At 43.0% G+C, this 26,732-nt stretch overlaps 1 protein-coding gene across 4 annotated transcripts in view; it reads right to left on the bottom strand.

The window, feature by feature from the left end:
• Positions 1–17,507: 17,507 nt before the first annotated feature.
• Positions 17,508–26,732, bottom strand: part of RUNX2 (RUNX family transcription factor 2) — a 158,115-nt gene continuing 148,890 nt past the window's right edge. For 2 of the 4 annotated variants that reach the window (XM_036380722.2, XM_036380719.2), the window contains one exon: positions 17,508–18,406. In XM_036380722.2, coding sequence (XP_036236615.1) covers positions 17,742–18,406 — 665 coding nt within the window. In that variant the 3' untranslated portion in view covers positions 17,508–17,741. The remainder of the gene's footprint in view (positions 18,407–26,732) is intronic. The other 2 variants (XM_036380720.2, XM_036380718.2) reach the window with 1 other exon arrangement.

The following is a 26,732-nucleotide window of genomic DNA, read 5'->3' on the forward strand; positions in this document are numbered from 1 at the left end:
CTGTTTTATTGTCCATTGATGGGTAGTTTAGGCAGTTAACTCAGATGGAGCCATATGGATCATGTGGATTGCTGCCTTTGTGCCTGGATTACAGGTAGAGTGGAAGCAGCAAAATGTGTGATATCAACAATAAACCAAGATAGGGACCAAGTAAAGAAAGGAGGCAAGTAGCATCCTATGGATACGTTTGTCCTCTGGAGATGTTTGGATCCATTCTGAGATCTCCTGGCCAGGACAGTGAGAAATCCAGTTTTATTTATCAACTCATGCCTAGTAGGCTTTTTTTCCCGAATTAATGCCATTTAATTATTAGATTCTCTGTTTATGAATGGGAAGTACTCTCTAGGGTACCCATGGAAGGTTTCTGGGCTATTTTTTCTGAGCAATTTTGTGTTGTAATTTTAAGAAAAAAAATTAGATACTTAGCCTGGCCTTCACTGCTGCCAACAACACCTGGCAGGCTGGTAACATACACAGAAAATCGCATCTGTCATCAGTAAAATGTCAATCCTGCAGTCCATGCTGGGGCAGAATTCCCACCCAAGGCATTATAAAACCCTCAGGAATAAGGAAGACTGAAATGGAATCTTATTTTGTTCAGGTTCATCTCTTACTGTGTTTTGATTTTCATTCTTTTTGATGGAAAATAAAATACAGTATAGTTGACCATTTGAGCATCAGGCTTTGTTTAGGTCTGAGACTGGCACACACCCAATGTTTCAATCAAAGCCAGAAGACTAAAGGAGAGGGAGATAAAGAGCAGTCCTTGTAAAGACCCTGTCATCCAGTTTTGCAATGTTCCAGAGAAGGAAAATGTTACTTACAGACCCCCGTGGTTACTAGCTTATACCTTGTAGCATGACATTTTATTACCTTTCTCCTCTAACTGGTCATCAAATAATCCTACTGGCTTTTAACTCCTCTTCTACAGAATGAATCCATCAGTCTTGCTTTGTCCTTCATATGTTTTTTTGCACTTCTTTTTGCTTTTGTTAAGAGCCCCAGTTTAGCCTTAATGCACTGCTGCTTAGCAGTGCTCACAACACTCAGACATGCATTAATTGATCTTTGGATATGCTCTCCTTCCCAATCTGCTTCACTGATTTGTTCCATTCAATTTCATCCAACACGTCTCGCACCAAATTGTGCTGTAATTTCCTCTGCTGAAGTTCAGCATCCTTTGTGTTTAACTCCTGGGTCTCTCCATAGTTCTAATTACAAACCTGGAGGATTTAGTTGGAATTTTAATGGCAATATAATAGTAAGCCTAGAGCCAAAACAAGTACTCAGTATTTTGGGACTGCCATGAGCTGAGAGGCAGACCAGGCAGCAGGCTTTAAACACAAATGTGCAAAAAACATTTAAGGAGACTTAACTTAAATTCCTTCTTTTCTCCTTGACCAGCTCATTTTATTAGGGAAAGTTTAATTTGTTAAATTGAAATGCTCAGACATTTTAAAGAGAAAAGACTCCAAAAATGTAGCATGTATTTCATGCCAAAATGTTATTCCAGAGTTTGCCACCCATTTGTGTTTCAGTAGAAATACTTGCCTCCCACTCCTTGGCACTGGCTCAAAACTCTTTTTCTCAAAGGAGGTGCTGAAAAAGCATCTGAGTATTAATTTGTCTTTTGTGGGAGGTTTTAGTGTTGTTATAAATCACTATAAATCACAAATCAGGCTTTAAATGGGAGACTTCATAAGCCAGTCTCACTGAGTAAGGCTGTGAAAATGAAAAGCTTAAAGCAAATGTTATCTTGATGTGTTGTATTTAAATCGCCTCTAACGGACTTAGTGGCCTGGTTTTGCCAGTGTCTGACCTGATCTTCCAAATGGTGAAGGGAAATGTGGTGGGCACTCCTCTTCCAGTGATTAATGTGATTCAAAGCTCCATTTGTCAAAGGAAGCTGCTTCAAGTCCCACTTTTGAATTTGTGGACAGACATTTTTCTAAGGATCTCATATCTTTGCAAGCATTGTCGGTAACTTACCCAGTGCACAATCTGAATTTAAGATCTCAAGCACCAAGACAGCACTTCTTGTTCTGACAAAAAAAATATATGTGAGTCCATACGTACAGTTCTGAGTGTTTCAAAACCCCAGCCAGAGACTTAGTAACACCCTATATTTACATGACATTTTTCATGCTGAGGTATTTCTCTGAGTCTGGTACACCAACCATGTGTAGGTAATTATCAGTAATCATCACTAATTGTTTTTACAATTCTTTTTCCATTTTGGCATCAACTTTGAAACAGGCAGCTTAACATGAGCTTATCTAAACGTAGACTTTGAGAAGACAACATTTCTGAATAGGAGCTCTATAGGGAGTCCAACGAGACAAAGCGTTCCAAGTTGGAGTGTGGCCAGGACACCAAAGTCATGGCTAGAAGTCATGGGATCACTAATGCCCACAAAGTGGTCAGGACCTCCACTGAGTTTTATGAGTGTAATGTCTCACCCCAAGAACAACTTCTTCAGCAGCACAGTACCCCATTGTACTGCCCTGGACTCCTTCATGTGCAAGGAGAAGAGTCCCATTCACTGAACCCCTCGTGCCAGCGCGCCCGGCTGACCAGACTGTCTTAGAGCCTCTCCCAGCCCAGCAGACCACCTGTCTTGGCTCACCACATGTGGCCGGGTGCCAGCAGGACATGGCAAAGCTCTCAGCTTTCTCAGATAAAGACATTTTTGGGGCCTCATGGGATTTGTCCATGTCTACTGAATTTTCTTCATACCTTCGGGCTTCAGCCCAGCAGTTTGCAAAGCAGAGGGGAATCAATTTGGAAAGCTCCTCCTTTGTGTCTGCAGCAGCCGGGGTTGGTATCCCAGCACTCCGGGCGGTCCAGTGATAAAAGGCTACTGAGAAAACTCACAGAATCCACACGTCCCAGCACTGCCCAGGCCAAACTGCCTTTTACCACATGGGGCCATACTTCAGGTGACTTAAATACTCTTGAAAAGCTGTTGAAATTGCAACTGCCTTCCCACCTTCTCTAGGTAATGCAAATCCATCTCTTTCTGTCAATGTGTGGATCCTGCTGTGAGTTTAGCCAAGCAATGCTGAACAGACACGATTTCCATATGACAAGAACTCTATGCAGCCCAGCATAGACTAAAATACAGGTTTTTTCCGTTTCCTTTGCCATTTACAGTTAGGTACAGGACCCTGCTGCTTGGTCCTGTGGCTTTTGAACATTTCTCTGGCTTCATCCACCAGCCTTACAGCAGCTCTGTGCAGAAAAGAGGAAGACAAATTGAAACTTTTAGGTATGTGGGGAATCTCCAGAGTTGTTTTAGGATGCCAAGGCAACTGCAATAATTATGTGACCAAATTCACCACTGAAAGTTCAACTCACTTTCCCAAGTCACTGCCCATGTAGCTTGTCTATGCACACCATTCATTGGTGGGACAAAGTGAAGACTGGGCCATCATTTTCTGCAAACAACAGGGTTAAAGGTTACCTTTTATTTATTTAAATAGAAACAGCTTTTAAAGATTCTCTGGGGGAGTACACAAAGGCTAGAGGCCTGTGTACAAAATTGAGTTTCCACTGACACAGGTCAGACACAGGTCCTGAGAGCATGAATATCTGAGTAGCTGTAGCTAAAATCAAAGGAAATTCCAGGCTAATAAGGTGTGGACAGTAGAAGTAGAAAAAAAAAGCAGATAGGATGCTAGCTTGGTCTGAAATTGGAATTTAGATATCTAAATCTTGCTGTGGTTGGGATTTAAACCAATCCAAAGAATATCCTACTCAAAGAATATAAACATCATAAAACATGGATGGATCTGTCTTAGCAGGCATTGCTTCCACATACGGTCTGAAAATCACAGAGAAACATCTGAACATGAGCTAACCATGATGCAACACAACAAATAGACTCAGATCTTGGATTTAAATAAGAAAATTGTGAGTAAGAATAGAAAGTTTACTTACTAGTTCAAGACATGGTAGAAATCTTGCAGGTCGCCTTGGCTTTTTGTCCCTCGGTCTAGTCTATATCCTTCAACAGTGAAATAGAATTTCAAGAAAGAATCATGTATGACATGAGATTAGCTTTTGAGACCTGTGATGGGACTTCACTGGAAAATCAACATTTGATTGATCATTCAATCATCATTGAATACAAATGTATTGTACTCAATACATTTGAGTATTATTTTTTTTCAAAGAAAATCTTACCTCAAATACAGGTCTGAATTAGAAAAACAACTGAAGACTCAAGGGACACTGTAGGCTGTAGAGATAATTACAGTTTCCCATGTCTCCAAAATCCATGGAAAAGGGAAATCTTGAGTTTTGCTCTGTCAGTTGACTATACAGAAGTTATGTAGAAGTCTTCTGTATAGTTATGCACTTCATTAGTATGAAAATGAGAATTCTTAATATGAAAAAGGGAATCTGCCTTGGACACACTGTCAATGGTATGAAAACAGGTCCAAAATTATGGTTTTGCAGCATTAACTGAACATCCACGCTGCATGTTATCCATTAATCCAGGCATTTGGAAGAAATCCTGGTAGTTTGTGGAAAGGAGGGAGTAGAGAATAGAGAGAAGAAGGAAGGGAGGGAGGGAAGTAAAATAGTCTTGATTTTAATTTTTGCTATGGTTTGTTAATTTTGGCATGTGGGAGGTGGAATAGCTCCTGGCTTTTCTTTTATTGTGATTATACTTTTTAATGTTGGCAAACACACCTGGAGCTGACAATAGGCATTTTTCAGTAGCACATTGTTATGAATAAAGCTAAAAATAAAATAATGAAGCTAAACAGAAAAGCAAGTGTGTGTTTATCTTAAAGTGACACCCTAAGGCCTTACTGCTGTACTCTCAAACTGCATAAGCCTGTCACCCTGGCAACAAACAGATAAAAGAACAAAGATATATATTTACCTCTTGGAAGGGGGGAAACCATTTGTAGGGCTAATTCCTGTGGTCTTTCTGCAGGTAGAAGTCCTGAGCAGTTTTATCTGAGCAGGATCTAAGTAAAGACATCAGGGTTTGGCCTGCCATTATATCCTGATTCTTTTCTTTCATCTACCACTTACAAAACAAGTAAAATAAATGCCTATGGAATTATGATTGCCTGAAATAATGTACAGGAAGTAAGAGTGTAAAACAAAGAGTGCTTTTGGTTGATAAATATGCCCTCAAATGGAACACATGAACTAAACACTGACATATGTTACCTGTTCAGAGATACAACACTGAGGCTACTGTTTTTAATTCCATAAACTTATGTCTTTATGTAGTTGTCTATACTTTTATTCATATATTCATGCACATGCTAACATACACAAGCACGCACATTAATAAAATGTCATTCCTCAGAGGCTAAGGCGTCTTTGCTTAAGGATTTTCAAAGGCAAAAACTCTGAGTGTTTAACCCATAGACAGATTCAAAAGCAATTTCAAAGACCACATTGTTTTTTGCACTGGTTTTTTAAAATCTATGGGTCTCAGTTGGCTATTTTATGGTAGTAACTCAAAAATCAAGACAAAACTGAGTGCATGTACTCATTGATTTGGAAGCTGTCCCAGACTTGATGAGTATAAAAGATGAAAGCGACTTTTCTTCTTGCTTTCTCTCAGATTACTATTTCTACAAAAATTCCAGGTTCATTCATAAGTCCTAGAGACGTGGGGGCACTTCAGCTCAACAGACCCACCTTGCATGGGCTGTGGCAGTGTGCAAGAGGTGAGTATTTTCTTTGTGTGGTTAAAAGTTACAACTATGAGAATGGTGGACAAATGCAAACAACCAACTGCTGATTCTATGCCAGCTGTCTTCCAAGTGTGCAGGCTGTCACCATTTCATGTTTTTAGTCATTGCTTCAGAAAATAATTCAGGATATGAAGAAAGGAGTTAGGGACACTGGAGATGGAAGCCAGTCTTCCACTGGACATACTTAGGTACACTTAGTCTTCTGAGTTTGGTAGGGTCTTATATAAGACAGAAAATGTGCCTGAATACAAATTGATAAAGATGAATTTGAAGGTTATGTGACTCATGTTCAAGCAAAAAAAAAAATTTACTACATGGTTTGTTACCTTGAAATGGATTTTATTTCATTAGAGGTGAGTAACAGCAGTGCTTATGCATCTGTGAAGGCAATAAATTTTAGAATTTTGGGACTCCTGAGAAGTGGGTGCTCATACTTTTGATATTTATTGCTTTCCTTAGGAAATTAATCCTGAAGAAAGAGTGTCTGATTCTGAGCAATATCCTGATGACCTCTATCTTCATATTCATTATTAGCAGGTGGCATCTGGCTCAAGACCACAGGAGAAGAATTTAGCAGGTGGTCTTTGAGGGGACCCATATCACTTCTGCTTTCTGTTTGTAAGAAGAAGGAGGGAGGTTCAGCAGAAGAACAGCTCCTACCAGGAGGGCTGTGCCAACAGTACCAGTGCCTCAGTGGGTGGCACACTCTCCATCTGAGCTGGTGCTGCTCCCAGTCATCACCTCAACTGATGGTAGGAGAGGTTGAGAGGTACAGATAGCATCTTTCACACACAGATAGTAACCTGAGTCCTCATGAGCAGTTTTCCTCTCATTATGATTTTTCATCTTATTTTACAGTTAATTTTGGGAAGTGATGCTTTCTAGACTTAGCAGATCACTGACAAAATCAAATTTAGCTACAGAAATCTAGCAGGCCACACTGTGAACATCACAGAATCACAGGATGGTTTGGGCTGGAAAGATTCTTAAAGATCATCTTGTTCTACAACCCTGCCATGGGCAGGGACACCTTCCACTATCCCAGGTTGCTCCAAACCCCCTCCAACCTGGCCTTGGACACTTCCATGGATGGGGCAGCCACAGCTTCTCTGGGCAACTTATTCCAGTGTCTTACTCCTATCACAGTAAAGAATTTCCTCCTAAATCTATTCTGAATTGTCTCTCTTAAAGTTTAGAGCCATTACTCATTATACTGTCATGACATGCCCTCGTAAATATCTTCAGCTAGACCAGTTTGCTCAGAATCCTGTCCACTCTGACCCTGAATGTTTTCAGACATGAGACATCTACCACCTCTCTGGGCAAACTGTTCACAGATATCCAGATATTCCTTTCTATTCAAGAAGCCTCTACACTGTATCTTGACAATTTACATATATATACACACCACAATGGAAAAATAAAAATATATCCTTCAGAGCCTTGTTGAGATCTCTTACAAGGAGGAGATCATATTGAAATGTGTCTTTTCTCCTGCTCTTTTATTCCATTAATGGCTTTTCAATACTTAAAGGGGGCTTTAAAGAAAGAAAGATGGGGGCACTAGCAATACAAGGGGTAATGGTTGTAAAAGGGAAGAGGGAGGATCCAAATTAGATATAAGAAAGAAATTTTTTAAGAGAAGGGTGGTGAAACACCAAACAGACTGTCCAGAGGGGTGGACAGTCCCTGGAAACACTGAAGGTTGGGTTGGGCAGGGCTCTGAGCAACCTGGTCTGTGTTAAGATTCCCTGTTCCTTGCAGGAGAAGAGTGAGTGTAAAAAAAAGCCTAAAGATGAAGCTGACAAAATAGATATTTACATGAACACAATACAATATGTATATATATATACATATATATATAACTCAATACAAAAAAAAAAAAATATATATATGAATTATTGTTCTGGACTATATCCAAACTGTTTTTCCTTTCCAGAATGCATATCTGGGATATTTTTGTTCACATCTTTATAGTTTTTATTGGGAGATAATTTATAGGCCAGCTGATGTCAGCATAATCAGAGTTTAGTACAATTTCTTCTTCTTTTTGCTCAGCAGTGCTGTATTTATTGGCCTGTTAAGTTTCATTTCAGTGAGGTGCAGCCTGAGCCAATGGAACATAACTTTGAAAAACTCCTGAAAACAGGGTCTCTCCCTGCACTTTATACTCCCCCTCATGCTTTATATTCTCATAATATATTAAAGGATTCTAGTGTCACCTTCCAAGGAATATCCAACATATGCTCATAAATAATTTTTAGCAGTTTTGACTTTTCTAAATATTTGTGGGTTTTATTTTTTTTATTCCCACTTTGCCTGACAAAATGACAAGTTCAGGGGCAAAACCTGATTGACTGCCCCACATTAGACATTTCACAACTGTCTAAGCAGAGTTCAGATGTTACCAAACCCAGCTGAGAGGCTTCTATGGAGTTCAGCAGGTTATCATTTTCCTACTGTTTGATTTGTGGTTACTCTGCTTCAGTAACTGTAAAGAAATTAGTTCCCGGCTAGACAGGAACTGCTAAAACGAAAGTGGTGTTGATAGAGGTGTTACTGACATGGGCAGGATTTTTCCCCTGTAAGTGATATTTGTCCTGTCTTGTCCCAGTGCATTTTCTAAAATCATCACTTCTAATGTCTCCACTGGCTTTTTTTTTTTTTTTCTAACACGCATAAGTAATCACTTTGCCTAGAAGCTTTTTTCAGCCATTTCTTCTTTGCATTTTCATATCTATTTTTATGGTTGGCAGTCAGCTCTCAGTGAATACAGAGCTGGTTTGCTCTTCTCTTGCCTGAAGCTGCTCTTTCATTGTTAGACATCCCTGCATTCACACACACACCTCGCACAGAGAGGAAATAGATGTGAACTGAGGCTGCAAAGATAAAAACTGCTGAGGCTGACAAAAAGAAAAAACTTAATCCAGATCGCACGAATGAAGTCTGTGTCAGAAAGTTACACAGCTCCTCCAGCCTCATTCATGGTACACTGAATTTGTCTTATAACAGGACTATTATTTTTTCAAAACATGTGTTTTCAGGACCATATTTAAACTAAGAGTAAATACAGGTTTTCCAGCAAAGGCACAGAAAAAAGGCCTTTCATTATCTTGCCTATATTTTCAACCAATTCCTGCTCAAACAATAAATAAGCCAAAGAGGGAGGTATTTTTCTCTACTATGGAAATGTTGATATTTTGAACTTTTTCAGGAGATAAAAATACTCAGACACAAAGCTCACTGTAGTTTGGGCATATTAAAGCATTCTTCTGAGAGGAAAAAAGCATCAGCTCCCTGAATTATAGCAAGAGTCCTTTTTGATTTACTCTAATTAGTTAAAATTTGAAAAGACAGCCTGCTTTTAAACCAAACCAGCCCAATCTAAACCAGCCCAAACCAAACAAAACCAAATCAAAACACACTTATGATATTTCATTTTAAAAAATGCCAAAATATGCCATTTGGAGTGTGAACACCTTGAAACTGCGGGTGAATTTGTAATGAAACTGGCCCTTCCTACATAAATTTATGGCTTTCACTGAATCAACTTTATTTTTTAAGGAGATTTATACAAAAACTTTGAAGAACTCTACCAGAAGACCACTGATATTTAAACATACAAGATTCAAGGATAAGAATAATAATTCTTCCTCATTACCAGGAGTCACATTTGCTTTGACCAAAGCGAACCCTTCCATAGCATTCACCTATTCCTTGGCTCGTCCAGACCAATTCAATTGGGAAAATGAGGACCTGAGAATTGCATTGTAAGCTGGTTTGTCATCTGAAGTCGAGCTTTTTGTTCTGAAGTCTCCTGGTTTGGTGCTGGGTGTCTGCTACTGTGACAGCTGCCACATGAGCATCACCAGGTGTTCAGAAGATTCCCCTCTGTGTCAGGTTTCTGTGTAGCTTGAGCTTGTCTCTGAAGCAACTTAGTGATTTCTGAGCATGAAAAGCTTTGTCATATAAGAGGAAGAAATCGGAGGGGAGAAGGCAAAGAAAATTGAAATTAAAGAATGAAAAATCCAGTCAAAAATGACCTGAGTCCATGCTCCCCGTGGTCCCTTGGGTAGCCAAAGGTCCCAGCAAGAGCAGCCTGTGCCTGGCAGACCTCAGTGAAACAGCCTGGAGGTCAGAGCTCTGCTGTCCTTTGCATCCTGAGGATTGTATCTGTGGGAAGAGTTCCCAAGAGCACTGATGTGGCAGAGAACAGGAGTCATATACTCTACACCGTACCCTTGCAGTGATTGAGTCAGAGAAATTTGAGATGGAAAATGCACTTAGGTCACTTGGTCCATTCCCCAACTGTTTAAAGGTTGCCCCCTACAATGTGTTCTTCATTGCTTTGTCTAGTCAGCTTCCCCCTTTTCCCTGGGGGTGCCATTCCACGTAGTAATAGACCTCGTTGTTAGGAAAATTTTCCTGATGTGCAGCCTAAATTTTCCTTGGCTCGCGTTCATCCCACTACTTCAGTTAAAACCTCCTAGTCAGCTCTTAACTTCTCTCTACCTCAGGCCCTTTTCTTCCATCAGAGGAAACAAATGAGTCTGATGGAGTAAAGCCCTGTATGTTTAAAAAATAATGACATCCTTACCTCCCAAGAGTGATTGTCCATACAGAATTAACATTAAATGTGCAAATTGCCTTATTTTATGCAGAAGAAATGAATAGGCCCCTGGAAGCTTTAATCACATGTCGGTTGGCATGGCTTGAAAAGTCCAGTGTCTACCACCATTTACTGAAACACATGGAGCCAGGTCCCACCTGGAACAGATCAATCTGCCCTGGTTGGTCAATCCAAGCTCAAAGTCCCATGGAAATTTTGTATCACCCAAAGGCCTGTGAGTTTTCTTCCCAGTCAAGGCTGGGAATAGAACCATTTACCACCTCACTGGTGACATATGTCATGGACCATGGGACACCAGGCTGGTGTCACCAACACTTTCACTACTTTGAAGAATCTGGGAGAAACTGGGGGGTTTGGATTTCCACGCACAGATAGCCAAGTTAAGCTAAGAATCCACTGTACTCTCGTAGCAGAGCCACATGTGGCATCTGATGTTTTGATTCTGCTGACAGGGAGAAGAAATGTCATTTTCTATCGACCCAAAATAAATACTGTCCAAAAAATTTGAGGAAATGGGTAAAATAGCAATGCAGAGGAAGCAAAATGCTTCAATTATTTCTTGAACTACTGGCATGGCTTGATATCTTTAATAAAATAAATATTTAGAAATAGAAACAGTCTTTGGCATTTTCATACTTTTTCAAGACCCTCTTATTTTTGTTTTGTGACAAAAACAATTTGTTGCCATCATCATGAATCACCAAGGGCTTCAGCTGGTGGAAATCCACAATTTTCTGTTCAAAATATGTTTTGAATTACAGTTATAAGTAGTAAGCTCTTCTAGAGGGCTGTTCCAGTAAGACCTGTCTCTGAATAAAATGAGATTTCAGCCAAAGTTCAAGATAAATGGGAAGCTAGGCTGAGTGGTAGATGGAAACGATGTGGATCAAATCAGATGTTGACATTATACAATGAACAGCAATTGTCTGGGAACCACTTCCACAAGAAAAAGCAGTAGTGAGAAGTTACTGTTTCATGCTGGCCTATTTTAGAGAGTCTGCAGCAGAACCTGGCAAGGGGTTGTGGTGCACTTCTGTCTTCAACTTCTACATAACTGAATTCCTCTTTGTTGAGAGGAAGATTTCGGTTTCATATATCACTTGTTATTAATAATTACCTTGTGCTGTTACGGTGTTTAAAATCCCTTTCCATGCTAAGCTTTGCATGATGGTAGAGCGAAAACCTACTCCTTGCTCTGAAAATGTAAAGGTTTGGTGTAAAATGAGGGTGACAGAGAGCAATCAGTGTTATGGAGGAGCAGATGGACACCTTTGCTCAGTGTTGCAGTCCTGGCACACCCGGGAGAAAGGACAGAGTCTCATCCCTTCATGCCAGGCGGGATGGGGCTCTGAGAAACCTGATCTCATGGAAGGTAATTGCAACTGGGTGATCTTTAAGGTCCCTTCCAAGCCAAACCATTCTGTGATTCTGTGACATCTGAAAGCCCAGAGGATGTCACATTTATTTCCTTTAAGACCAGTACTAATTGCCTAAAGTCCTACAGCCTAACTCTGGCTAAGCCAAGAGCAGGGTTTCAGAGTCTGTCAAGAGGAAGAAAAGTTCCATGTGGAAGATGACCAGAAACACCTGAGCAAGTACAAAATATGCTGCCTTTTAGCATTCAAAAGCAGTCTCCCAGGCCAGCCATGGCTGGGAAAGCCCTTGGGTCCAGGTTTATTCAGCTCCAGTGCACTTTGGAGCAGTGCTGCCTGCCTTGGTGCTCCTCTGGCACAGTGGGCTCCACAGCCAGCTGGGGCTGGGCAGACCCTGCATTTCTATTGCATCCTTGGGTGATGTGAGCAGAGGCTCCCCAGCCCATGGGATGAGTATGGAGTGTGTAGCTTTGGTCCCTGGCTGGGCGACTCAGTTGTCCCCTCCCAAGCACAGCCATGACCAGCACAAACACTGCACACACAGTGCAGGACAGGGACAGTCAGGGCCACAGGGTGTCCTTGCCCACACTGGTGGTGCAGCATCTTCTGCCCTGTGGCATCCAAAGAGGATCTTTCACCAGGCTGGCAGCTGTGGGCTCAGGATAAAGCCCTGTGGTTATGGGTGCAGCCAATCCCTGGCACAGGTGTCCTGGTTAGTTGTTCACTGAAACAATGAAGAGAAACCCAAAGAACTCTGTAAAATGCTGTAGTGAAAGGTCTGGGAGGAAGCTGGAGGCACAGTCCCTGTGGCTTTGTGGGCAGAGATGGGTGTCCACAGGGGCATCTGGCAGAGGTACCTGCTTTGTGCTTCCCAGACAGAGCTGGGATGGAAAACCCTCTGTCTGGAGGAGGGAGCTCACTCCCAGGCTCTGAGCTGCCAGCTTGCAGCTGGGCTAATGGGAAGGAATGCACTCCCCAGCAATGATTCTTTATAAATTATTTTTACTGGAAGATTTGAGTGTCGTTACAGTGAATGTGTGTACAAATATTGGAAGAAAAATGTGTGCTAGAGAAAACAAAGTGAAAAACCACCCGGCTTCCTATTTCTCCTGGGTAAACCTGTGATTTCTCCCACCTTCTTGAGTTGCAGTCTAATACAATATTGTACAGCCTGCTGCCTCCTTAAATAATTCCTGCTGGAGTAGCAGACACTGAGTACATCACTTAAACCCCATGAAGTTGTTTAGCTTTCCGTTCCACATCCTGAGGAGTTAATTCTCTGGGAGAATGGAATGACCTGGATGTTCCTCTGGGTGCTCTCCTGGCACAGGATAACTCCTGGCATGGGGCTGGAGCTGGATGTTTTGGGGGGGGCTTCCAGTTTTACTGTCAGTCCTATTCCCCTGAGTTCCCATTTCCCCTCTTCCTGTTCCTCACACTGCTATTGTGATTCAAATAAATGTGATATATTAATGTTTCACTGGTTTAAAATGAACTGCAATTACTAACAGAGGATTTATTTCATTTACTTCCAGCCACCTAGAAGTCAAGCATCTGGCTTACAGGAGTCATCTATAGTCTGGGGAGAGCCATGGGCATTGCCAGAAGTCTAATGCCTTCCTACCTATTTTAAATACCTTTTTTAGGCTGAGATGAAAGCCCATGACTGTAGAGGAACTACAAACCCAAGGTTTACATGATTCAGGTGTGGTGACTTGAAATCTACCTTCAATATTTGTTCAGAAACAAACTGTGAAAGATGAGATCAGTGTGTTTGGGATTTTGATAGTGAGGCCACAAGGGGTTGTGTTGATCACAATGCTAACTCTAACAACCTGGTCTCCAGCCTTTTCTCATCCAGAGCGTTTAAGGGTGTTTTAGTAGAAAAGCAAAGCAGCATCTGCCAATTTTAAAGCAAATCTTTCCCCATAAATTCCTGCCTTGTAAAATAACAAGGCTGTGGAAGAGGAAGAAGAAGGAGCAACTGAAGATGTCACAAGAGAGAAAAAGCCAGCAGGGGATTTTTAATATTTTAACAGCCCCTGGAGTGTGAGATGATGAGGTTATTTCTACACAGGACTTTGAACACTCACCAAGGCACTGTAACTTTCAGCCCCTCATGCTTTGAGCTGAATCAAAATGAATAATTTAGAGAAGAAAGTCTCTTGAACTCTTTGCCATGGGTTATGTGGATCTGTCATGTTGTCATTTCCACAGGTGCTGGGGAACTGTGTGGACACAGTGCCAGCTCTGCTGAGGTTTCAGTCTTTCTTCAGCCATTCTGCTGCCACTTTTGGGGGCTTTAGGAGACTTTTTTGTGGTAAGCTGCGCTCTAGCTTTTGACTGGCAGCATAGCACATGCGGAGCAGCAGCTCAGCAGTGCCAGTAAAACTGCTGAGCACACACAGAGCAGCAGTGGGGCTGGTAGCACCAAGCTGGATGGGGACAGATGAAAACCAAGAAGAGCAAACAAAACCTGAGATAGAGTCAAACTTTTGCCAGCAAGGCGATGCAGTCAGAACAACCAATTGTTTCTTGCAGTGTTGAAGTGGTTTAATGAAGTTGAGGGAGTAATTCCCAAAGGACACGAGTGCTGAATGCACTGAGTAGAGAAAAATGCACTTTGCTGAATGAGGAGCATGTGGGCAGAACTCCTCTTAGCATGGCAGAGAAGCCCTTTGGGGCCATGGTGGGGCTGCCCAGATGTACCTGAGCTGGGTTTTAACTCACATGGGCCAGGCACAAACCCTGCAGAAGACTCTGCAGATGGGGACCTGTGGCATTAGAAGAGTCCTGGCTGGGCTCATGCTGGCTCAGGTGCAGGGGCTGTCCCTGCCCACAGACAGCCTCTGTCTGCCCCACTCACTGGCCCCACAGCCAGTTGCTGTGCCCTGTGAGGGCCAGCAGTAGTTACCAAGTCAATCCAAAAGCTGCTACTTCTGGCTACAGGCTCTGGTCCTGCTTTGTTGTCAGGATGCTGCAGGAGATCAGACAGCTTGGAGCCTTGACAGCAAAGGTGTTCAGCATCTAATATCTTTGGCTGTGACACCACAGAAATCTCATTCCTTTAGGAAGTGGCTCAGGAATAGCACTTTTCCCTCCCTGCCAGCTGGATTACACTCATAGCATCTTTGAGAATGAAGAACACTGCCTTCGCAGCTGAATATAGGCAACTTTTCCAGGCTTTTTCTGGATTTGCATGCCAGGAAAACTGTTCCCAAATCCCCTAGACACCTAAATGAAATCAGCTCTAACTTTGGTTGGTAAAGCATCAGCAGCTGCACAGTAATACTTTCTGAATTTATAGCTGTGTGCCTTGCACGGATCTAGAAAACTCCAGTGACATTTTCATCAACATTAGGCCATGAAAGGTTACTGCTGGAAAACAACAGGATCAATCAAGCAAAATTATCAGCAGTGGGGGAATATGCTATTTATTTACTACTTATGCTAAGATGAAAGAGGGAAATATGGTAAAAATGAAAATTATTCCTTTAATTTCTTAATCTTGGAGCTTTTCCCTTTCTTTCCTGTCCTATATTTCATAATGAAAGGAGGAAAAGTGATAAACTTCCTTTAATTTTGCTTTTTTAGTCTAAGGAAACTGCAATGGACAAATCAAACCCCAGAATTTTTAAAAGATACTCCTTTTATCTCCTTTAGTTGAAACATATATTTAAACACAAACTTTAAAGGTAGTGTAGGACATCTATGAAATGGTTGGGGTTTTTTTTCACCTTTTTGCTAAACACAGCAGAGGAAAAAAATGTCTGATCAGACTAGGGAAAAAAAACCCATGATTGAGCAGGACAATTCCTTTGTCTTTCAGGCACAGACTCAAAATATATGGATAGGTTTATATATAAATACATATGCAGTAACCAAAACCTCAAATTCAAATACACCTGAGCTTTGGGGAAGTTTGTATATTGATTCAATCTTTGTGGCTTAGACTCATCTGTAACAGAAATATTTGCAAATAGACAGAATACTTCCTCTTTAATCTTATCTAGTGATCTGTCTGTCTGGGATTTTCCTAGAGATGGCCTCAGATCCTGATATCTGAGGGCTGTGTAGCTAAATTATGGCAAGATCATACACAGCTTCACAGAGACCTTTACTTTCTTCTCTTTGCCATGAGCATGTGTTTTGTTTTAATCCACTGGGATGAAAGGCAGAGCAGCAGCACAGCCTGGCTCAGCAGCCACCAGGGCTGTGCTTGGCCCACATTTGGGAAAAGATATTTGGACTGCTGGTTCATAAAATCATAGAATGATTTGGGCTGGAAGGGACCTTAAAGATCAGGGATACTGTGGACAGGGACAACCTGGTCTGGTTGTTTGCACTATGGGCAGACCGCAGCTGAGATGCACAAAACAGCACTACAAGAGCTTTTAGTTCTCTTTCCAGGGGCTCTTCCAGAGCTCCAAGCACATCCCAGTCTTCATCTCCAGCTCTGGTGCCTCCACCTGTCCAATCCTGCCTCCACCAGCTGCTCTATAGGTCAGACATTTGGGAAGAGCAAATACTGAATTCATGTCCAAGAGGTTTTTCTCCATCTACCAAGGGGATTGTTTAAGGTTTCACACCTTCAGTGTCACCTTTAGGCAAGCTGCTGCACCTTGGCAATAGGGAAAGATTGTGAAATGTCAGGATTTATCCACGTGTGCCTGGCTGATTGTTGTAAGTTAGCTTGGTCTGTTTATGCCCTTGAAGAACCCTGGGCACCACTGGTAAATAAGACAGATTGATTTGAGCTAAGCACCTTCACTTGTCTCTCTCTTGGAGGGCAGGAGGTGTATGAGGCTGTTTGGTAGCTGTTCAGCCCCACTGTTGTATTGGTGTTAAATACCAATACAGCCGGATGGAACGTGCCTGGGCTCGTCTGGCCCTTGCTGCTTGACCAGAGGCGGCAGCTGAGGTTGTTTCACCTCAGAGACACCTTTGGCTGCTGGATGCTGCAGCTGGGCACTGGGGACAAGTCCAGGCCTGCAGGAGCTCAGGTTTACCTCTGGTGGAGAGGCTTCAAGGCAAGGTGAAGGAAAAGGAGTCGGTTCTGCTGAAGGGTTTCGATCCAGAGCTTTATTCCTGGCCCACAGGCCTCTGAACGCAGCAACAGCTCCAGCAGAACCACGAACCGCGGGGTTGCTCTGTCTCTTAACCCCAGGGAGAGGGGGAGGGACAGGGGTAGGGGTCCCACCAACCAGGTAAGGGAGGGGAAGTCTCAGGGGACAAATGACACCTGGATGGCCCAGTGTCCCCAGGGCTGAGAGGCATCTTTTGAACTCTGCCAATCACACGGTGCCCTTGCTGGAATGCTGAGATTGACAGACAGTGCTTAGCAGGGGCAAGGGAGGGGAAGGGAGGGGTTATTGGCACGCCTTGGTAAAGAACCGGGATACTGAGACAGGCTATTACATCACACTGCAACACTGCTGCTTAGACAACTACCCTGCTTTATATTCTGAACAATTTATCATGGCTTGTACCTGTGCTGGTAGTTACAATTACCCCTGAGATGTAGTGCACTGGGAAAGGCTCCAATTTCAACAGAGCTGTGCCATTCAACATGGATGAGGATAAACATAGAAAATTTTCAGAGTTTCATTGTGTCCCTTCCTTTCTGTGTCCCCCCACATTGCCCAGAGTGGTTTTGTCACTGCCTTGAGCATTTTCTCGTGGGTAACTTCTCACCACTTCAGATTCCCAGCATTTTCTGTGTGAGACCTCACCGGCTCCTACCAGTGCTCGTGTGGTTAACGGGTGAGAGGAGGGGAGTGAGCGCATCCAAAAGGAACGCCAGAAACATAAACAATTTTATTAACAAGACCACAAAACTATTTTTTAATATATGCAGCCATTTACAAGGGGCAAACAAACAAACTGACAGAAAAACCCACTGGGGAGACATGGTCGGTGTCTGCGACTGCAGCAAACTTGCTCCAGTGGCGTGGGCGGGTTTGGGGAGGGTCCCTTTCCTCTGGGCAGCACCACTCCCTGTGAAATCTGGCACTAAGGAGGTGGGGTGCCACCAGCATCCTGCTGGGGTGCCAGGGACGATGCCAGCTGGGTGAGGGCTCGGGCAATGGTGGAGAGGTGGCTGTTCATGGTCCGCAGCTCCGCCAGGATGTCGCTGACGTTCGCGGATGCCTCGGAGCCCGCAGGCACTGCCGGCGGTGGGGACGCAGCTCCCGGAGCGCTGCTTCCCATAGCTGCTGCCTGGGGATTTTCCTCTTGCGAAGGGTGTGGGGCTGGGCTGCTGCAGGGCTTCATGCCTTCCAGGGAGCCTGTGCTTATGGGTGGCTGGTCTTCCTCCTTGCCTTGGATGGTGGCAAGCGTTGCTGAGGCGAGGAAGGGCAGCCAGTTGATGAGGTGGGTGGCACCACTGGGTGGGACAACGGGCAGATAAATCCCAGGGTGCAGGGATGGAGTAGAGGCCGGTGGGGCAGGAAGAGAAGGAAGTCCAGAGTGAACAGTGGCAGCAGAAGTGGATGGTGAAATAGGAGGTGGTTTTGGATGTAAGGCTGCAACACACGCAGGTAATGGTGGTGAAAATGATGCAGTACCAGTGTCAGAGGAACAGGAGGGTGATGCTGGAGCTGTGAAAGGTCCAGGCTCTTCAGAAGTTGGTGGTGAAGTGGCAGCAGGTGGAGCATCAGGAGTGCAAGGATCTGAATCTGCAAGGAAGATACACCATGAGCCTTCATTCACACATATACTTGCATGCAGACTGCTGCCTGCTGTGCCCTCAATGGGACCAAGCCCTCTTTGATGAAAGGGGAAATTTCACCAGCTGGCGGTGATACTCTCTGTAGGCCCATTAGAAAAGAACAGATGTAATCTAAGACAAGAGCCTATTGAGGTAAGCATGAACTAAATATTATAAAATTAAATTATCTTTCCACTCTCATTCTTCATAAAACCTGTGGACAGGCCTGAACATTTTTCTGGTTGGCATCTCATAGCTATGAATTAGCTGGTGAATTACCTACTTGTTTTCCTGGCCAGCCATGGAACCATGCTAATGTTCTGACTCAGATGTCCTGTGTAGATGGGAGGGCTGGACAGCTTCTGCCTGAGCTACATTACTGCTTTATAGAGGGTCCCAGTTTTCAGCATTTTGGTTTGAACAGACAGCTAAACACCAAACACAATAAGGGCTACCTGGTGGCTTAGATCCTTCAATTTTTTTTTTTGTGTGGAGACATGCAGAGTTCACACAATCAAAGTTTGATGTATATCCCTGCCTAGATCCCTTCAGCAACTTCAGATATGAAAATCAAAAAGAAGAGACAGAAAGAAATTGTTGACACTGTGCATCCCTGGCTGATATTTGTGCCCTCTTGTAAGTAGTTCACTGGACCTCATCCGATGTCCACTAAGGTCATTAGAAACATTCTTGCTTGAACTGATAGGAAGAAAGAGCAGCCTCTGGATGATATAAAGAGGCTTGGAGAGACACACGACAATCTAAGGTGCTCTACCCACTGTGCCCAGTTGCTAAATACCATATGGTAAGGATGATCCTATTTCTACAATTATTCTGAAAGCCAGAAGTATAACAGGAAAATTTACCTTTTCAACAGCCTCAAAGATTTGCATAGGTGGAATTACAATGTCACACTGTACATCTTTATTTTAGCATTGGGAACACATTATACAAGAGGTGCTGAGATGCTACAGGAGTGGTCAGTGGAAAACAGATGGATTTTAAAACTACTTTTGCTGCAATTAAGTGCAAATTTTAAGGCACTGCTGTGGATAAAAAGACACAAATTAATAAATTTATCTAGGTTAAAACAACCTAGAGAAAGCCAAGTACTGAGGTGTTAACACTATGCTATTATTATTTCTGGCGTCTAAAAAATCTGATGTGAGAATCCATTTTCATTGCTGGCTGCTTTGGTATTCCAGATAGCAAACTGAAATTCTGACTCAAAAGCAAAGGTTTTCCCCTGTCATTCCTAATACCAAACCAGCTGGACATGCAGGCAGAAAAAGTCCATCTTTGTCCCACATGGGACTACTATGTTGTTCTTAACCAGACACACATGTTGCTTGGAGGGGATTATGACACAAAATTGAGTCTGCCTTATGTTCCTGAGATTTTTATGGAGAGTTACTGCAGGTTCCTTGAAATGGTTTCCTTCCTTTGTATATTGGCTTTCTTCCCAATACGAGGTCCCTGCCTACACAGGCACTCGACCCCGGTCCAGTGGAGGTGGGCTGAGGATGCTGGATTTTGGGCTTCCAAAATGCTCTTGATTTGCCTTTGGTTTTTCAAGACAAAAACGAAAATAAAGCACAGCTCAACTACAGGTTCCTTTTCCATCCAAACCACCAAAGTTTGCAAGGAGTGAGATGAAAGTTTCAGGTTTGGCTGCACTGTGGTGTTAACCAGAACAGTGTTTATGGTCCATATATAGTGTGGCTAATCCCTGTCCACACTGCCCAAGCAAACCAAATTAAGTGTAATGTTTTTCCATACATTAGAGAGCAGAGGAAGCTTAACAAACCTTAATGTAATCTGGTTTATAATCTGTGGGAAATAACTGTCACAATTGATTCTTAAATAGTCAGAGATACTGGAGTTAATATACAAAGAGTAGCAACTTATACAGATGAAAATAGAGGCAAAAATCTGGACACCAAAGGCTCTTCCATTTGGCTGAAACTTTTCCAAACAGTGTGGTTTCCCTATCAGAAGCCACAGCTTTGTCATTCCCCTAATCCCCCTTTAAGATTTATTTATGCCATGTAGCCTTTAAACACAACTTGCTCAGCTTGATCAGGCTCCCATACTTCCATCTAAGAAATTCCACATGGGTGTCTGGACACCTGCACATGGATCCTTGCGTATCCAGGACATGTGGGAGCTGCTGCAATGCTCAGATCATAGAACAGAGAGTGACTGATGGTTGGGATGGGTCTGACCCAGCTGCTCAGCATCCAAAGACTGCAGAATCACAGCATCACTGAGGCTGGGAGGCACCTCTGCACACTGCCCAGTCACAAACCCTGCCCAAAGCAGTGTCAACAATTTTTTTCTCCAAGGTCAAAATTGTGGGAGTGTGTTTGAGAAAGTCCAGTTATATGGGAGTTCTGAGTAGGATGAAACCTGGAGCAAGCAACTACTGTTGTGTATCAGATACAACAGGATTATTATCTTTATTTCCTTCCTCTCTAATGCTGTTTTATTTTCCTCTCATTGCAACTCATCACAACCTTAGTGCCTGGTCATTTCCACTTTTTTTGTACAGTCTTCACAGAAAGAGAGTCTTAACTGGAGCATCCAGGTGCACTGTCACTGCTGGGGGTGTTCAATCCACATCTAGACAGAGCTGGAGCTAAGTGGGGTTGGATGGATGCCTGCAGAGAAGAGAGATGTCGAACACAGACTGCTCAGACAGGTACAGTTACCTTCCCTAAGGATATCAGCCACCTGTTCCTGGTCATTTGGCATCCCCCAGTACACCCAGTCCACAGAAGCTGGGTGGATGCTGTAGCCTACCCCCACATGCAAAGACTGACTGCTCAAGGCAAGCTTGTAGCTTAGAAGAAAATTTATATCAGCAGCTGAGGGAGTGAATCCAGGGTTGGGATCAACTTCATCTACACAACTGAACTAAAAGTGTTTGGTGAAGAAATTCCTTCAAAGTCCCTGCACTTTCCATGTTGTATATCGAGGAAAAGCCCCCTAAATGAAGGCTTAGACACACAAGATGTATCTCTCTGAACAACCTCAAGAGTCACTTTTATATTGACAGCACAAGCAGCTTTGCCTCATCCTTCAGGAGGACTGTTTTACTGAGATGGGATTCCAGTCACAGAATCTCAGAATATCCAGAGTTGGAAGGGACCTACAAGGCTCATTGAGTCCAAGTCCCGGTCCTGAACAGTTCCAACCCCAAAAATCACACCATGTCTCTGAGAGTGTGTTGTAGTTTTTCTTGAGCTCTACCAGGCTTGGTGCCATGACCACTTCCCTGGGGAGCCTGTTCCAGTGCCCAGCCACCCTCTGGGTGAAGAAACCTCTCCTAATATCCAACATAAACCTCCCCTGATACAGCTTCATGCCATTCCCTCAAGTCACCTTTGGCTTGTCTGTCTATACACAGTCACAGCCTACAGCATAGCTGTCTACATCTTATCTAATTCCCAAGCCTTTCTTTGCATTCAGTGGATAAAATAAGTCGAGCATCACTTCTTTATTGCTAGAATGAGAGATATGTCTTCATCACTTTGCTGGGAATAATGTTGGATAACTAAATTGGATGTGGATGTCATGATCTGAAAATGCCTACATTGCAAAAGAGAACTGTACCAGTGCATAAGAATCAATGCCCAGCTTAAAAACATTCCCTACCCTCCTGATCTACTATGGATCTCCTCAAGGGAAAGCCATTGCACATCCTTGTTGTACCTATTTGCAAGCAGGAGGAAACACTTCTGCTCTGCCACCTCCAAGAGGATCTCAGGGTGTCCAAAACTCATGGGACTGTAAATAAGGCAGGTAATTCAGTACTGAGAGGGACCAGAGGAGCACCTCCAGGAGGGGATTTCCTAGTACTTGTCCTGCTCATGATGATGGATGTCACCAAAAGATTAACGATCTCCCCTGTGAGAATAGCCAACTAAAGTTATTTTAAATGCATTCAGCTGTATGAGAAGATCAAGTACTTAACTTTAGAGTCAGCCTTGGCTATCTAAGCTGCTTTTGTTTGACTACTGATTTTATCTGCCTTGCAGCTAAATTGCTGCAAACTCTGATTTCTTAGTCTATTGTCAACTAACAAGGGAAAGGTCTGTGAAGAAGAAACCTTGAGGGAAAAGCAGGAGCATGACTTTCCACAGATTCAGCTCATCTAACATCAGCCCTTTAGCTGGCATCTAGTGTGAGGCAGTCGTCTTGGCTCCCGTCAAGAAAGAAGCACCTCTGGGGTAAAGCCACTCCAAGCTATCGAGTCCCTAAGTAGGGTGAAGGATCGTGCTCTGAAGTGTCCCTTCCCTCCCAGAACTTCTGGTAAATCCACTACCTTAGATGGCCTAAATATCTTCTAAATGGCTGAAGTTGGGTGAGCTGGATTTCTCACTTTATAGGTAGATGCAGCAAGTAATTTCACAGAATCACAGATTGGATCAGGCTGGAAGGGACCACAGGGGGTCATTTTGTCCATGCCCCCTGCCCAGGGCACAGGATTGTATCCAGACATTACTGGAATATCCCCAGTGAGCAGACTCCCCACGCTCTCTGGACAGACTGTTCCAGTGCTTGGTCACTGCCCAGGAAAGAAGCTATTCCTCATGGTCAGGTGGAACTTCCTGGGCATCAGTTTCTGCCCATTGCCACTTTTCCTATTGCTGGGCACCACAGGCTAGAGCTTGGCTCCATCCTCTTGGCACCACCAACTTTCTATCAAATCTCACTAGCAGATGGGTAATGCTGATTCTGTGTTCCCATGAAAAGCACAAAACCGTAGAGATAAGATTTAAGATACAGGAGAGTAGAACCTGAAGCCCCTAGAGTACTTCAAGGAATGAGCTTGTGGTTGAGAAGGTGATAATCTTTCAAGTGAGTCAGGACTGAACAGGCAATCTGTTTCAATAGTGACAGTACTTTATTTATTTAAATAACCAGTGCTTCAAGGGGGCTTAAAAAAGTGAGGGACAACAACTTTTAAAGAGGGAAGATAGTGATAGGAAAAGGGGGAATGACTTTAAACTAAAAGAAGAGAGATTCAGACTCATCATCAGAAGAAAGTTTTTACTCAGAGGGTGGTGAGGCACTGGAACAGGTTGCTCAGAGAAAATGTGCCTTCCCTGGAAGTGTTCAAAGGCAGATTGGATGAGGCTTTGAGCAACCTGATCTGGTGGAAGGTGTCCCTGAAATGAGTAGAGAGGTTGGAATGAGAAAATCTTTAACATTCCTTCCATCCCAAACTGTTCTATGATGCTGTGATACCGTGATTCAATGATAAGGATTTTGAGATGCTGAAATGAGTCTCTTTGGTGAGACAGTGACCTGCAGGAGGCCTTTGTGCCATGTCCTTTCTGCTCAGGTTGATGCAGCTGCTCTAAAGCTGTCGGTGTCTGTGTGTGTGCCCGCGGGACCGAGTGCGTGTATGCTCCCCCTGCATTTCACAGCTGCTTCCCAAGAAAGTCTAAATATACACCTGCCTCCGCTTTCTGGTGAGAAGTGAAACTCCAGTCCCAACAGCTTGTGGTAAATGAGAGCCCAAGAGCAGCATGTGCGTCACTGAGGGCTGTGCTGCTTTTGCACGGACAAAATCCATCTTTGGGACCTGCATCTGAAGCCAACCCTCCTGCACTGCTCAGGTGTGATTCAGATGGAGTGGCATTGCTTCCCACTGCCAGGCTAAGTCAAGTTTAGAAGGGTTTCAAGCAAGTTTAGAAGGGATTAAGTCACCAGCTTGGGTGAAGAGGCTGTGGGACATGACTCGTGGTGTAGGTCTGAAGAGAAGCATCAGTGTGAGCACTCCAGGATTGGTGTCTGCATACATGTCTGACTGTGATTTCAGAAACAGAATTCGGCTCTAGATATTATTTTCATTCTAGTCTATCCTTTAATTAATTATTTAATCAATCTAAACTAGCTCCGAACACTCGCTGTTGGGTGAGCAGCTTAGAAATGCATAGAAAATTCATAAAAGCATTAGGCAAGCGTATTGTTAATTATTTTTTAGATAAAGCAAATCACATATGTGTCCTAGGAAGCCACTCCTCTCTTCATAGGTAGAAAAATCACAAAATATTTTATATATCAAGATGCTGCTCCCTTTAATGACAGGAGTGGTTTTATGTATTTAAATATGTCTGTTCAAGCCAGGAGTTTTGCGCAAAATACTGATTTGAAAAAAAAAAAGATCAGCGTATTCCAAATCAACCCTATTCCTCTGGTTTGTGGCTTATTTTTAAAGGGATTTTGCAAATAATTGCAAATAATTGTAGTTTGCGAGAACAATGCTGTAATGGAGCACATGGCAAAGTCTCTTCCAAGGTCCATGGCATTTCACCAAAAACACACCAACTCTGTGCTGTCAAACTGGTTGAGTCATTTCAGGAAGGCTCCTTCCTCTGGCCTCTTGCTTTTTGAGCAGCCTAATAACAATCCAAGACCTACTCTACATATTTTAATTCATTTAAAAATTTTTCTGACTTCATAAACTTGTGCATCTCTTTGGAAATTGTTTCCTTTTTGTTGGTTTTTTTTTCAATTGTGGTCTGTTTTGGGGTCTGTTTGTCTTCTTTCAGGTACAGTACACCAGGCTTAGCTGGACTGAGCTTTACGTGACTAATCCCATTATGACTCCTGTGGAGTTGTGCTCTTTCAAAATTTCTTGAGTAATAGTCTGTTATGAGTACATACTTATTCCCATGTCATGCGAACAAATTTGTTCTCACAGTTTGTCATGGGCCATCTGCTTTTTCATCTTTGTCCCTGGCTTAATTTCAGTGAGATTTTATTCACTTCCTGACAAAATGTGTGTTTTTACACTCATTTGGGACCAGATTTTCCAGGAACCTGAGGTCCTTCTTTGACACCTAAGGGACAGAGCCAGACTTTTTGAAGTGCTCTGCAGCTCCTGTGATTTCTGGAAACAGAAGAGTCCCTGAGGATGCCCCGAGATCTCAGTGTGGGGAGGGAATGGGAAAAGAGGAGGTAGGCACGTTGGAGAGGTAATATTGTTGGGCAGCAGGCAATTCCTCATGACAGTGCTCATTGCCTAACACATTTGTCCTGCTGTGCTCAAAGCACTGCACAGACAAGTCCCACACTGGCTGCACTTTTTTGGGGCCAGACTGAAGCACAGGAAAAATTAAATGCCTTGACAGAAGTCCATCAAGGAGCCAGGAACAAAGGCCACTCTCATCTTCCCCATCAACCAGCATTGTCAATGATGGCTCCTTTGCTCTAAGCTTCTATTAACACAACTTCTTAAATTGGGGAAAGATTATTTCCCTCCCCTTTCCAGTACAGAAAAAAGGCACAGCAGAAAAATCTGTTGTGCGTAAGGAGACTTCCAGCCCAGCCCTCCCGTGGCCACACAAGAACATCTCCTCCACCCACATATGCTCCCTTCCCAGCAACTTAGTGAGGATGGCAAAGGAGGACTTAGGAGACTTTTTAGGTCCTCTGAAACTAAAATAGGACTGACAACTACTTCTGGAGAGCCAAAAGAAACAGGAAGAAGAAGAAAGTGGTATAATTGTTCAGACCGTTTTGTTCAGACTGCCTTGTATTTTGCCTCTGTCAATGGTCAGTCAATGCTGCCTCCAAAGAAATATCAAAAAAATCTTCAATCAAAAATTTCCTCCAAGGAAATATCAAAAAAATGGACTAAGCTATACCTTAGACCATTGTAGGAAATTTTCCTGATGTTCCATTAATGAATCAGGGTTTTGGCCCAGGACAGATGTTTACACTATCAACAATCACCTTTGATGGAGGCCAACAGATTTGATTTAAGATCAGGCTCAAAATGAACTGCAACTGCATGGACTGCAGCTGAAAGAGCTTGTGTGTAATTACCTATCTGGATCTGGCCATTAGCTACACCAAAGGGTTTTTCCTGTTTTGAAACAGACAGCTTTTCCAACACGTGTAATTCTTCTGAGACTCTTGTTTTCTTTTCCTAATAAGTACTATTGTCTTTCTAAATGCCCCTATTATGGTCTTATTGGCATTGTAAACATCGCATAATTTTTTATTATTTTTCTTTTTCCTGTTTCTTTTTTCCCTTTTATTTTCTCATCCTTTGGCAAGGTTTTGGCAATTAACTCCTACAGCAATGAGTTTCTCAGTTTAGTTTTCCATTGTGTGAGGAAATTTTTCCATTTATAAGGGAATTTTTGATAATGATAATGCCAAGAGCATTTTCTGTAAAACCACCTGTGTTCCTACTCTTTGGACCTTTCTCAATTGCCCCTCCTGCCACACATGGCCCTAGAATAAATCCATGATTCCATAACATTCAGCAGGTA

The sequence above is a fragment of the Molothrus ater genome, chromosome 3 (genome assembly GCF_012460135.2).
Source record: "Molothrus ater isolate BHLD 08-10-18 breed brown headed cowbird chromosome 3, BPBGC_Mater_1.1, whole genome shotgun sequence".
NCBI lineage: Eukaryota > Metazoa > Chordata > Aves > Passeriformes > Icteridae > Molothrus > Molothrus ater.